This window comes from Nanorana parkeri, unplaced genomic scaffold (genome assembly GCF_000935625.1).
Source record: "Nanorana parkeri isolate BGI_ZX_2015 unplaced genomic scaffold, ASM93562v1 scaffold1424, whole genome shotgun sequence".
NCBI classification, from domain to species: domain Eukaryota; kingdom Metazoa; phylum Chordata; class Amphibia; order Anura; family Dicroglossidae; genus Nanorana; species Nanorana parkeri.
The window spans coordinates 124814-139601 of NW_017307692.1; the positions used below are offsets into that span (position 1 = coordinate 124814).

Consider the following 14788-nt stretch of genomic DNA (forward strand, 5'->3'; position numbering starts at 1 on the left):
GGAAAGAAGTACTCACAACTCCTGCAGATCTCACATGGGGAGAAGCCATATTCATGTTCAAGGCTTCGGTGATAGATCAAACCTAAGAGGATATACACAACAGAGAAGCGGAAAGAAGTACTGCAGATCTCACACTGGGGAGAAGATCTATTCATGTTCAAGGCTTCGGTGATAGATCAAACCTAAGAGGATACACAAAACAGAGAAGCGGAGAGAAGTACTCACGCCTCCTGGCAGATCTTACACTGGGGAGAAGCCATATTCATGTTCAAGGCTTCGGTGATAGATCAAACCTAAGAGGATATACACAACAGAGAAGCGGAAAGAAGTACTCACAACTCCTGCAGATCTCACATGGGGAGAAGCCATATTCATGCTCAAGGCTTCGGTGATAGATCAAACCTAAGAAGATACTCACAACAGAGAAGCGGAAAGAAGTACTCACGACTCCTGCAGATCTCACACTGGGGAGAAGCCATATTCATGCTCTAAACTTGGGAAACCGTTCTTCCAAAGTCCTACTTTATGTCATGAAAGTCCTCCCAACGGGAGGTTTCCTATGTCTCGATGTGACTCCTGAGGGAAGAGGAAGTGCATGTTAGTGCTTTGATGACATATCAGGATATAGATGGGCACCTGATTTCCCAAAAATGAGGGATGCAGAGACATTGGCCACCCCCACAAGTCATATGAGTGCCATGAACCACCATGGTACTTTTGCTCGTTCTCCAAAGAAGAGAGAAGGATGGGACTTGCTGACAATGAGGGTTTCCTAGGCCTGCCTATGGGTATTGCTCTTTAACAGACAAGATGTGGACTGTTTATGTCTTTAATTGCTTCACTTTAAAGTAGGGATGCACCGATACCGGTTTTTCCGTATCGATTACCAATATTTTTTTATTGGTACTCACCAATACCGGAAGTCCCATTAAGGAAGCCAGGTGACATGTAATGACTCACCACCTGGCTTCCTGTTTACCCGGGAAGCTGGGCAGTGTTTAAAGACTCGCCACCTGGCTTCCTGATTAGCACGGAAGCCGTCACCATGCTCCCTCATCACCAGGTGACGAGGAAGCATGGAGCCGACTTTCTGGCCAATCAGGAAGCCGGGGGCGGTTAATGACTCGCCATCCGGCTTCCTGATTGGCCAGCTTCCCGACCAATCGGGAAGCTAGGCGACAAGTCATTACATGCTGCCTGGCTTCCTGATTGCCCAGGAAGCCAGCTCCATCCTGGTGACGAGGGAGCTTGAAGCCGGCTTTCTGACCAATTAGGAAGCCAGGGGTGTGTAATGACTTGCTGTCCGGCTTTCTGATCAATCAGGAAGCTAGGCGGCAAATCATTACATGCTTCTCACTTGGCAGGGAAGCCATCTTCATGCTCCCTCGTCACCAAGTGACGAGGAAGCATGGAGCCGGCTTCCCGGCCAATCAGTAAGCCGGGCAGCATGTAATGACTCGCTGCCCGGCTTCCTAAAACCGGAAGTTCAGGTATCGGGCCAGGCATCGGAGTAAGAGTACCTTAATACTCGGTATCAGTACCCGTGCATCCCTACTTTAAAGCGGCCCTGTCATGAAAAAGTGTTCTAGACCCCTTCCCCTCTGTCTGTTCAGCTAGAATGCTGAAACCTTCCTCTGAAGTCCACAGAGAAAACCAACATTTCCAGGAGTGTACATCTCCTGGTTCCCAGAATCTCTTACTGGTTCCTCCTGCTGAACTCCCTTCATTACAGAATAAGGCAGTGGTGCGGAGGTCGGCTGGAGGAACCAGTGAGAGTTGTGGGGGGGGGGACCCAGGAGGTCATCGCTCCCAGAAGTGTCCCTACAGCCTTCAGAGTGACATTCCGGAGGCGTGGCAGCGGGAAAGATAAATATCACCTCTTAGTTTGCAGGTTCACTTCCTGTGGAGACTTATTTCATGGCAGGATCGCTTTAAGCCAACCTAAGTGACACCATCTTGAAATGTTCTAAGTCTTCGATAATAAAAAAAAGTTTATACAATTGTATTGAAAAATGTTTGCGCAATCTTGATTTTATTTTTGCCTTACGCAGCATACGTGGAGATGTTGAAAGAACTCCGGGCATTTGAATGATTAACCCTTGCAGTGGGTCTACATGTGATTGCATGCAGTCAATGTTCGGCAATCATTTTTGGATCTTCTTCAACAAGAGTACCGACAGGGCCGCCTACAGTTCGAGTTTCAGCCAAAGCAGTAGGACTCGGACAAAATTTGGAGCCATGTATGATCAGTGTGTCACCTTGCCCATTCAGGGCAAATACATCCCCAGTATCAGCTGGTGTTGGACACTAGAGGGAGAACTGACTTCACTTCCTCATTCACGTGACCATGTTACTGTTGGACCTGATAGATATCCGGTGTTCTTGCAACTTCCTGTGCACTAAAGTCTCTAACAATGTTATGAGCTTGTCAAGCTATCTTCTATGAACTACATAACTCCTCCTCCCTATGTAATGGAGATGAGGAAATTGTAGTCTGTATCAGGAGAGCAACCCAAGTACGGAGAGGGAGTATTTTCATGCTTGGACAGAATGTGTGTACTGGCAGGTAGATGAGAAATTGACCCCCCCGCTCCACATAGCAGCAGAAGAAGGGAGATCCTTGCATTGCAGATCCTCAGGTACAGCTTCCTCTCCAGGAATGAAAACAGTGACCAGCCTAGTTGTGACATCACCAAAGCTGGTGATGTTGATTAGCAGTCAGAGGCAGCAGTGCCTGAGATGATCTCACACTGCGGATATACAGCTACGAGGCTACAGAACAGACGTGCCTAAGCACAGAAAGTGAATGCGATTGTTTGCGGGAGGAATTCAAGGCAAAAGGAACAACTTTTCAGGGTAACTAACATTTCTAGATGTTTCCTCTGAGACGGCCAATTTTTACTTTTTGAATTTAGGTCCACTTTAACCTGTTATAGATCGTGACGTACAACGCATCTCTGCTGCATCATATACAGTGACATGCTTGCCTCAGGGTTGGCCAGTGGTATCCACCTGCACTGAATGGGAGCCTTGTCTGTGATGGGTTGCTACTTTCGGGACAGGTGCCTTTTATATCTACAGGTGAAACTCGAATAATTAGAATATCGTGCAAAAGTAATTGCAGTAAGTGCTGCAAAAGGGGTCCAAACCAAGTACTGAGTACATATGCATGCGTGTACTTTTCAGAGGTCCGATATTGTTCTATGTACAATCCTTGTTTTATTGATTGCATGTAATAATCTACTTTTTTGAGGTTGTGGATTTGGGGTTCTTGGGGTTTTCATGAGCTGTAAGCCATAATCATCACAATTATGACAAATCACGGCTTGAATTATCTTGCTTTGCATGCAATGAGTCTCTCTCATATATTAGTTTCACCTTTTAAGTTGCATTAGTGAAATAAATGAACTTTGCACGATATTCTAATTATTTGAGTTTCACCTGTAGTAGGATAGTTTCTCCTATGTTGACTCATTTGATGAGCCTTCTATAACCTTCACTGGCCTGTATAGGAATCGTAGCTTTGGAATCTCTTTTATGTTTAATAAGTCTAATAAAATAGGAACTGTTACCTGGATCTGGGACTTGCGGTAATCCACAGAAGATGTAGGAGACGTTTTGGTCACTAGCCAGGGCAAGAATCTCCAATGCGCCCACCTGCCCAAAACTGAGACAGGCACCAGGACAAGGTCCTCCAATGCACCCACCTGCCCAAACTGAGACGGGCACCAGGACAAGATCCTCCAATACCCCCACCTGCCCAAACTGAGACGGGCACTAGGACAAGATCCTCCAATGCACCCACCTGCCCAAACTGAGACGGGCACTAGGACAAGATCCTCCAATGCACCCACCTCCCCAAACTGAGACGGGCACCAGGACAAGGTCCTCCAATGTGCCCACCTGCCCAAACTGAGACGGGCACCAGGACAAGATCCTCCAATGCACCCACCTCCCCAAACTGAGACGGGCGCTAGGACAAGATCCTCCAATGCACCCACCTGCCCAAACTGAGACGGGCACCAGGACAAGATCCCCCAATGCACCCACCTCCCCAAACTGAGACGGGCACCAGGACAAGGTCCTCCAATGTGCCCACCTGCCCAAACTGAGACGGGCACCAGGACAAGATCCTCCAATACACCCACCTGCCCAAACTGAGACAGGCACCAGGACAAGATCCTCCAATACACCCACCTGCCCAAACTGAGATGAATGGAGCTTGCACAGCTAAGTATACAGTGGCTAGGTAACATACATTCATTTAGGGTGACACCCCAACATACAATTACAGAAGGTGCCAACTGCCCCACTGTCACGTACCTGGTAAGAGCCTGAGATGACGAGGGTGGCCTCCATTGCTTCTCTTGTCCAGACACCCCTGGTAATGAATGTGCCCAGGTCAGCCCAGGTCAGTAACGTGCAGGCAAGGCAGTGCAGAATCAGCAAGCAGAAGGAAGGTCCAGATCAAGCCAAGGCCAGACGCAGGCAGCAATCAGCAGAGTCCAAGGCAGTGTGGGGTCCTACCATCTGCTGGCCTCCGCCTTCCTGGCCCAGTCACTACCCATCATCAAGATCTTAGCATGGCTCCAATCAAAGGCTCAGGTTGGCAGCTAAGAACAGTCACTGCAACCCCAGAGAGTCCTCTAGACAATGGAATTCTATTAAAGTGTATATTTGTTTCTCCCATCCTGAGGAGCTCATAAAGTGAACCCAGCACTCAAATTCCCCCATCAGATATACCTGACGGCTCCTATAGCGATCGGCATTTCACAGGCGTGCTCTCATCATTTTCTTCTATGCTGGCCCAAACAGATCCTCCGATTGGGCTGCATGATGAAACTCCTCTCTGGCCGACAGGGTTGAAGCTGAGAAAAGAATGCTTGCTTGCCATCGGCCAGAGAGGACTCGTGAAGCCGAATCGGAGATGTTGTCAGGGATCGGGATGACATTTCACACAACTGTGCACTTCAAACTTTGTGTCAACAGTTTGGGGAAAATACTTTGCTGTTCCAGATTGACTGTGTCCAAAGCCAGCTCCATAAAAACATGGTTCACCAGCATGGTGTGGAGGAACCTGAGTGGCCTGCATGCTGAGCCCTGATCTCAACCCTATCGAACATCTTTGGGATGAATTTGAACACCAATTATGAGTAGCCACCTGATCGGGATCATTGAGTCCTGCTGACACCTAGACACAAGATACTAAGTGCCGATACCACTACTTTACATTTGCGACTGCCGAGGTCGCTAGCAAGCGTGGGACCTCAAGCAGCTGCATCTTCCTGTGAGCCGGGGGCACCTGTAAACTGGCGCAAGCCCACAAATCTCCTCCACTGTCATCCTTACACCACCTTGCCTACCTCTAGACCCCTGGTGAGACACCACACAGCCCGCACAGCACTCCTGAAAGCCTGCATAGCCCACCTGAGACCCCACACAGCCACCTTTGAGCCCACATAGCCCACCTGAGAGTCCAAATGGCCCACCTGAGAGTCCAAATGGCCCACCTGAGAGTCCAAATGGCCCACCTGAGAGTTTGCATGGCCCAACTGAGAGTCCGAATGGCCCAACTGAGAACCCGCACAGCCTTGGTGAGAGCCTGCTCAAGCCACCCTGGAGACATCAGGTGCCACCCAGGAACAAGTAGCTTAATTTAATTTTGTATTCCTGTATAATGTATTGCTGGGATTTGTAGTCCTCTATAGCTGGTCTCCTTAGTACCTCCCCTGGCTGCCTCTCCTTGCTTTCTCCTCTATAGTTTAAAAATAATTGATCTGCGTGGCGCTAGAGTGTTCAGGTTTTACTTGAAGAAAAGGTGTCAACCCTAATTATGAGCCAGATCTTCTTGTCCAACATGGTATGGAGGAACCCGGGTGCCTGTAACCTGAGCCCTGACCTCAACCTTATCAAACACCTTTGGGATGAATTGGAACACCAGTTACAAGCCAGGTCTACATGTCCAACATGGTGTGGAGGAACCCGAGTGCCCATTATGAGCTGCTCCCACCATCCCTGTGCTGAGTCCCCTGGTCTGTACACCTCCTGTGCCCATTATGAGGAGCTCCCACCATAACTGTGCTGAGTTCCCCAGTCTGTATACCTGCTGTGCCCATTATGAGGGGCTCCCACCATCCCTGTGCTGAGTTTCCAGGTCTGCACACCTCCTGTGCCCATTATGAGGGTTTCTTACCATCCCTGTGCTGAGTTCCTGGGTCTGTACACCTCCTGTGCCCATTATGAGGGGCTAATTTTGTTTATTGAAAATTCTTACAAACAAGAACTTATATACAAGAAAACAATAATAAATAAATAAAACATATTTAAATTCCCCGGTCTACACACCTCCTGTGCCCATTATGAGGGGTTCCCACCATCCTGCTGGATTTTATATTACAGGGAATGGAACAGGAGCTGGGACACACAAATGTGGATGAAAACACCCCAAACTCCCTGGAGGACAGGAACAGAGTCAGGAACTATAAAGGAAGATCTCATTGTTAAAGACGTATAAAAAGTCAGGGGCTGACTCCGCCCACCTGGCTACACCTATTCCTAAATACCAACAAAAAAAACCCCACTGAATTCCTGATTTCATTGAATGTAATGAACCAGAACCAGGGCGATTCATACTGTAACATAGTGCAATTTTAATACAGGGCATGATCATGTGATATTCCTGTGGACAAATGGGAAACCACAGAAAAATACTGGCCCCGCCCAGCTTGGATGTGAAGTCATCAGTGCATGCCTCGGCTTCCTTCCTGCTTTTAGAGGAGAGCTAGGGACGGTCACCTGTGTGGACTCTCATGTTTGAATAAAGTCGATTTATAGTTGAAGCCTCTTTCACATTCAGAACACGTATATGGCTTTTCACCAGTGTGAGTCATTTCATGTCCAATGAGATCTAAACGAGAAGCCCCTCCCACATTGAGAACATGAATACGGGTACTCGCCCGTGTGGACCGTCTGGTGCTCGACCAGATGTGATTTTCGCTTAAAACCTTTCCCGCACTCGGGGCATGAATACGGCCGGTCGTCAGTGTGAATTTTCTGATGTTTGACAAGATCCGGACCATCGACCAAACATTTCCCGCATTCTGGACATGAAAAGGGCTTCTCCCCTGTGTGGCTCCTCTGGTGCCTGATAAGCAGATGTTTCCAATAAAAACATTTCCCGCATTCGGAGCAGGAAAATGGCTTCTCCCCCGTGTGAACTCTTTCATGTCTCAGAAGGGCCGATTTTCGAGGAAAGCGTTTCCCGCATTGTGAACATGTATACGTTGTACATTTGCCAAACTCAGAGCACAGAGATGTTTCCACCCCTTTATGGGGATAGGAATGATCAGGGAAACACCCCACACGTGAGGAGGGATTGGATAACAGATCTGTTTGTCGGTGAGCTGCTGGATGGCGGTTTGAGTCAATGGGGTTATCTTCTAAAAAAGTGATGTCATCATCTTCTACTTCACCACCTAGAGACATAAGGTGACTTTTCTCAGCAACATTTCTCTTATATTGTCCATCTGGAAGAAATAAATAATGGAAGGCAACAACAATCAAAATGTTCCCAAATCAGCCTTGAACCTGCGCCATCTGCAGGTTGTTACTCAGCACTGCAGCTCAGGTCTCTGCTGTGCACACCTGCCCTCATTAGTGTACTTTAAAGTGAGGCCAGAACTGGTCATGCCTTGGACCATTGGTCAGCTGATTATGCTACTGGCTCTGACTATCTGTCTGAGAACATGAACTAATCTAATAGAGGTTGATGACTCCTGACTACTAGTGATTCGTCCATCTCTACCACTACCAGATGACAAACGGCTAAGGGGATTCCCCCCGATTGGACTGAACTGGCTGCCTCAGAATTACCCAAAGCTTTGACATCTCATGGGGGATCTCTGGTGTCTCCAGGACCTGTGAGAGTGAAGCCTCCTGTACTGAGATGTATGAGAGACCCCAGAGAGTGTGTGTGGGGGGAGACTGGTCACGTCTCTTGGCTGGTAACACACAATGACATGATGTGAGGAGGAGAGGCGGAGTCTAATAGAGGCTGATGGCTCCTGACTCCCCCCACTAAACACATTCCGTCCCCCCATTACTGTCTACTGATAGAGGAGGGGGGAGAAGAGGAGATTGTTGTAGTGACTGAACAAGGAGAATCTGGGAGACTTCTCTGGATTTAGTGTTTATTCCTCACCTGTGCTGATCCCTGGAGGGGTTTCCTCCTCCTTACACGGGTCATCACTGCTGACAGATATGTTTTTTGCTTCGTCTTTCATTTCAACTTTAAATTACATATTCACTCTTTAAAATACAAAACAGACATTTACTTATTACAGAGATATACTTATTACATAAGATCCATTGAGCAGATAGAAAGTAATATTCAATATTGGTAAGACCCTCAGTCCCATCTACCTGATCATCTTGAGGGATCTCCTGATGTTCCTGTGTGGAATCCCGGGAATACAGAGGACGGGGACATCTCTCTGGGGTGTTTCTGTTCCTGGACCCATCTGTAGGAAACACACACACTGACTGAATACATTGTTTCTATGTCTTTATATCAGAGGATGTGTGTATCTAGGGGGATCCTCAATACTCAAGAAATGAAAGTCTCCTCTTACCCGGTGATGTGAGGGGCGGCCGGTTCTCCATCATGACGTCCTTGTAGAGATCCCGGTGTCCTCCTAGATACTCCCACTCCTCCATGGAGAAATAGACAGAGACATCCTGACACCTTATAGGAACCTGACACACACAATGATACAGTCACCATCCAGACACATCCCTTGTCTGTTCCTGGATCATGTCCCAGAATTCCCGGCACCGCTCACCTTTTCCAACACAATGATCTTGTTAATAACTTCTAGAATCTTCTTATTGTTTTTGTCTGGTATTAAGGACTCAGATGGAGACGCCATGATGAGGCTTTGGCTCCCGATCCATTGTCCTGCCACATGGAGGTGGCTGCTACATTCCACAGGCTTATCAGATGTCTTCTGAACTATGCTGTAATCCTATTTATTAAAGGATAAAACATATTTACTATTAAGGGTAAGGAATGTACAGTCCACATATGTCCATGTGACCCAGAATCCTTCACACCTCTCCGGTCAGGTCTGTGTCTTATTAATAGAGATAAGAGTGATGTCATGTGACCTCCCAGAATCCTTCTCACCTCTCCGGTCATGTCTGTGTTATATTAATAGAGATGAGTGATGTCATGTGACCTCCCAGAATCCTCCTCACCTCTCCGGTCGGCTCTGTGATTGCTTTATTAATAGAGATAAGAGTGATGTCATGTGACCTCCCAGAATCCTCCTCACCTCTCCGGTCAATTCTGTGTTTTATTAATAAAGATAAGAATGATGTCATGTGACTTCCCAGAATCCTCCTCACCTCGCCGGTCAGGTCTGTGTTTTATTAATAGAGATAAGAGTGATGTCATGTGGCCTCCCAGAATCCTCCTCTCCTCTCCGGTCAGGTCTGTGTGTTATGAATAGAGATAAGAGTGAGGTCATGTGACCTCCCAGACTCCTCCTCCCCTCTCCAGTCAGCAGGTAGATGATCTCCAGGGTGAGGTCTAATATCTTCTCAGTCTTCTTCCTTTCCTCATCCATAACCTGTAGATCAATCATGTTTGGGGAAATGGACTCCACAGGAGAAGATCTCAGAGATTGCACAATTTAGTGCGCTGAAGTAAAAGAAGGCGACAAATATTTGAAAGACATAAGGTTGGTAAGTGATCACATTGTGAAGGCCTCCCATTGCAGTCAGCAAAAATAATTTTCAACCAGAGCTTGACCCCCCCCCTTAGTCATGTGACCAACCTGCTCTCTAGATGTCAGAACAACAGAAAAGCAAGTGAGCTCCCGTACCAACCTGGAGACAAACAAGATGGCCGCATAACTGGCCGTACAGCAGGAAGCCCTTGGTACCTTCTTCTCTTTGTCTCTTGGACTGGCCACCAGAGTCCAGAGAAAAACGCAGGATTCCCGTGTACGGTGCAGGGAGGGCAATGCTTTCTGAAAGTCAACACTTACATAACAGTATGGCTTATTTGGCATGTCAGTCTCTCTGGTGCTATGACGATCTTTCTGGTAACATGGGGTTCTCTATGGTATGTCAGTCTCTCTGGTACCATGGCAATCTTTCTGGTCACATCGGGTTCTCTATGGTATGTCAGTCCCTCTGGTACCATGACAATCTTTCTGGTCACATGGGGTTTTCTATGATACGGCAGTCTCTCTGGTACCATGACAACCTTTCTGGTCACATGGGGTTTTCTATGATACGGCAGTCTCTTTGGTACCATGACAACCTTTCTGGTCACATGGGGTTTTCTATAATACGGCGGTCTCTCTGGTACCATGACAACCTTTCTGGTCACATGGGGTTTTCTATGATACATCATTTTCTCTGGTACCATGACAACCTTTCTGGTAATGTAAAGGAATGTAAAGAATACAAAGCCGGCAATGATCTAGAAGTATGTGTTTGTAGGTTGTCATTACGAAACATTTGCAAAGGTGTGTTTGTTGTTATTTGAATGATATGGGTAAAGGTCCGCTTTAAAGTTTCTACAAGCTTTTAAATCAGAAGGTGTACTTAGTTTTTCACACTTGGCTACTCCATTTTGGCTTTATCTTTGTAATAATAATTATTTATTTTACAATTAATTGTAATATGTCATGTGTTGTTGTTCAGCTGAGGTTGTATTTACTAGGGATGCACTGATTTTTCCTAGACGAGTACGAGAACCAATAACCTTTCCTCAACTACTCGCCAATTCCAATTTAGGGCTGCAACAACTAATCGACATAATCAATTATTGAAAAAGTTGTCAACTTTTTAAATCATCGATTAATCGGCCTAATTAGTTGGCCCTGTTCACGGCTCCACACAAGCTGCGCGCCGCACCTCCTCCCCACCTCACGCTCGCCGCTGCCAGACCCACCCAACCGTATCCACACACCACACGCCATACCTCCTACCTGCCTCACCCCCCCTGCCCGCCCACATCCTTGATCGGCACAGGGACGCGGAGAGAAGAAGTAAGGAGGAGCAGGTGAGGGGGAGATGACAGCCGCCGATACACAGGCCTGTTCTCATAAGCAAGTTGCTGGAAGACTGCTCAGGTAAGCCTGCACTTTCCCACACATGGCGCTCTATAATGTATTGCTGGGATTTGTAGTCCTCTATACAGCGCAATGCGGAATACCATCAGCTATAGAGGACTACAAATCCCAGCAATACATTATACACTCTATGTATAATGTATTGCTGGGATTTGTAGTCCTCTATACAGCGCAATGCGGAATACCATCAGCTATAGAGGACTACAAAACCCAGCAATAGTACATTATACAGCGCAATGCGGAATACCATCAGCTATAGAGGACTGCAAAACCCAGCAATAGTACATTATACAGCGCAATGCAGAATACCACCAGCTATAATGTACTATTGCTGGGTTTTGTTGTATTCCCATTCTGCATTAATTGCTGTATAATTTTACACTTTTCATTTCACTATATATCACACTTTTTCTTTTTTACTTCCACCGCTCCAAGCTTCCTCCTGTGATGGACTACAATCTCAATACAAACTAGTAGTCCCATCACTGGAGCCATTTAAAAAAATTTATTTTATTTTTTAACCGATTAATCAAACTTAATAATCGGCTAACTAATCGATTTTGAAAATAATCGTTAGCTGCAGCTCTATTCCAATTACCGATACCTTTTTCCAAAACAATACAGGCTAATGATTTTAGGACAGTGGTGGAGTGCCAGGGCCCAGTCACAGCTGCAAACGCTGCACCCCTGGTAGTTCTGCCACTGGCTTTATTCTATAAAGGGACTACACATCTCAGCAATACATTATACAGCAATGCAGAATAATACCACCTGCTATATAGGACTACAAATCTCAGTAATGCAGAATACCACCAGCTATAGAGGACTACAAATCCCAGCAATACATTATGCATCAATGCAGAATACCAACAGCTATAAGGGACTACAAATATCATCAATATATTACGCAGCAATGCAGAATAATACCACCATCTATAAAGGACTACAAATCCCAGCAAAACAATATACAGCAATGCAGAATAATAATAAATTAATTTTATATGAGCAGCTGGTCTCCTGGAGTCTGCATGTATAAAACTCACTCTGTGGGCTGTCAAGGGCCGCAAAACATTTCAAGCCGTTAGTCAATGAAAAAGGAATCACCGCGAGGCTGGGAGGGGGCGCAGCCAGGGCCCTGGCATTCTGTCATTTGGGGGTGGGGGCAGCCCAGAGAGAAACCACAGTACACGGTGGGGACTGACCACCACGCTGCAGCGCCCGCATGCCGCCAATGTCACGAAATCAGCAGACACCTGTCTGCCCCTGCTTTTGCTTAGAGAGCTGCCGCTGGGCAGAAAACTGAATTTCCCAGCAGGCAGCGGCACAGAGCGGCATGGCCAGTGGGGTCGCAGTGAGGTGAGTGAGCCTCAGTCACTGAGGGAACTTCTGACATAAAAAAAAATAAGATATCCCCTGGTGTGTTTTTTTTGGGGAAAAAAATATAAGACAGTGTCTTATTTTCGGGGAAACGCAGTATAGTAGCCTCGCCCAGAGCTCATCAAGCAAGTGATGTTTCAACACACAACACAAACGGCATTCCTATCGTATGCCCCCCGTCCTGACAGGATCCTTTAAATATAATATGCACTCCAGTAAAGCCTTCATAGGCCTCTCTGCCCAATGGCACTTATACATTTTGAATTGTTGGTCACAGAGCCCAATTATGGTTGCCACCTGTCCAGGATTCACCCGGACAGTCCAGGTTTTGAATGTTGTGTCCGGGTTTCATGGCAGACAGACAGGGGAGACCAAAATTAAGATAGGGGCTATTGACCCCCCCACTGAAAATAGTCTCACCTGTGATATTTACATATGAATGGGTGGTGCTATTTACATATGAATAAGCCGCGACTTATTCTCCCAAACAATTGTCTGTGCGTTGCTAGAGTGTTCGGGTTTGCCTTGAAGAAAAGGTGGCAACCCTAAACTGAATACCCCTTGAATTTGTTACATGGAAAGCGATCTCATTCACTTGCTGCACAATTTTGGTAATGATTAATACTATAGCAGCTCCAGTTCACTTAAGCTGACCACCCACATCTTGAAAATTGGTTGATTCTTGCTAAACCACCCAAATTTTGAGCTGTGGGTGGCCCTGCTGGCACCACGTTTTTCAATCACATCTTGATGGAAATGAGCGGCCGGACAGAGCTGTAGTCACTGTTCAGGTATCCTGACAGCGCGCTGGTTGCTAACACTGTATGTTAGCGTTTCTTTTCTAGCACTACTTCTGCCCTTTGGCGGTAGGACTTCCTTCACGTGCATTTCGGAGCAGTTGCCATAGTGATGCCCAACACAATGATGGCAATCTAATCTAATCCAGTTTTGGAATCAGAGTCGCCACTAGAGGGCAACCGTCTGCATTGTGAGAGGAAGAAGTGTCCTCGGTACAGGAGGGGCGTCCATTTTGTTGTAGCCTGGAAGTAGTGTTAAAAGGAGATTTTCTGCCTTAGCAATCTTCGTGCAGAGTGTGTGCCAAATGAGGAGGAGGTAAGAATGTCTTCTTCTTATGAATGTAAGGGGTCCCAGCACTCTCTGGGGACTGTGGACTGGTGAATCAGGTCATTTCTTTGCATATATGTATAAGTTGTGCAGTGCCTTCTACTAACTGCTTGCATACTAAATTCTTAACTTATGCTATTTCTATCTATTTCCTTTCTTTGTGTTTACATATGTAGCGCTCAATAGTCCCTCCTAATCTGTCTAGGGTTTACTTTAGTGTTGCTGCCCTAAATGCACATACCAACCCTCCGGGGGCGATCGAAGATTTATGTCTTCCCCCAGCATGCACCACTGGCCATGAACCTCCTAGTCGATTGACTAGGGAGATTCACATTGGTTGCTCTGGTTGCAGCAGGCAGATGCAAATGATAACAGAGAGCTTAGGAGAAACCAAATGAGCACAGACTATCAAATCAAGGCCAGGCTGACTACAGCCCGAAAGCAGCTGAATTTAAATAGTCAAACATTCCTAAGGCAGGGTGGCTACGCCTACAGTATATAGACTTACCAAGTGTCCGGATTTCTTTGTGACAGGCCCTCTTTTTCAAAATTGGACCCCCCTTTTTGAAATGATGTATTCCAGAATCCTGCTGCACTCCTTACCGGGTATCCCTGTCAGCGTGGGTGCTTGAAGTGACTGCGGATGGCGCCGCCAATACTGGAACTTGTTAAAGATGTCACCCGCACAGCATATTGAAGTGAAGAACACGTCTGTTTGTTGACGCTTCATGTCAAAACAAATAGCAACGTTTGGGGGCCACACAGGGCCCCCTTCATCAGGCTTAAAATGACAATCAGTTGTCATTTCAAGCCTGATGAAGGGGACCCTGGTGTGCTGGTGACATCTTTAACCCTTTTGAAATTAGACTCCCAGACCCAAGTCATCCCCTCTTTCGGAATTATGTCCGCCGCACTGAGACAGCGCCTCTTCTGAAGTTAGACTCCTCCGACCTGAGACAACCCCTCTTTTAAAATTAGACTCCTTTTGAAATTAGGCTCCCAGACCCGAGAGATCCCCTCTTTCAAAATTAGATCCCCTGTCCTGACAACTACTCTGTGGAATTAGACCCCCGACCTGAGACGGCCACTCTTTTAAAATTAGACCCCCCCCCACCGCCGACCTGACAAGCACGATTTGGACA

The 14788-nt window shown here is 46.8% G+C and overlaps 1 protein-coding gene across 1 annotated transcript in view; it reads right to left on the reverse strand.

Annotated features, from left to right (window-relative positions):
• The window catches only part of LOC108798170, a 193101-nt gene that overhangs the window by 112848 nt on the left and 65465 nt on the right, over positions 1–14788 (reverse strand). The window contains 2 exon segments of the mRNA XM_018569902.1: positions 6806–6897; positions 6899–7283. Coding sequence (XP_018425404.1) covers positions 6806–6897; positions 6899–7283 — 477 coding nt within the window.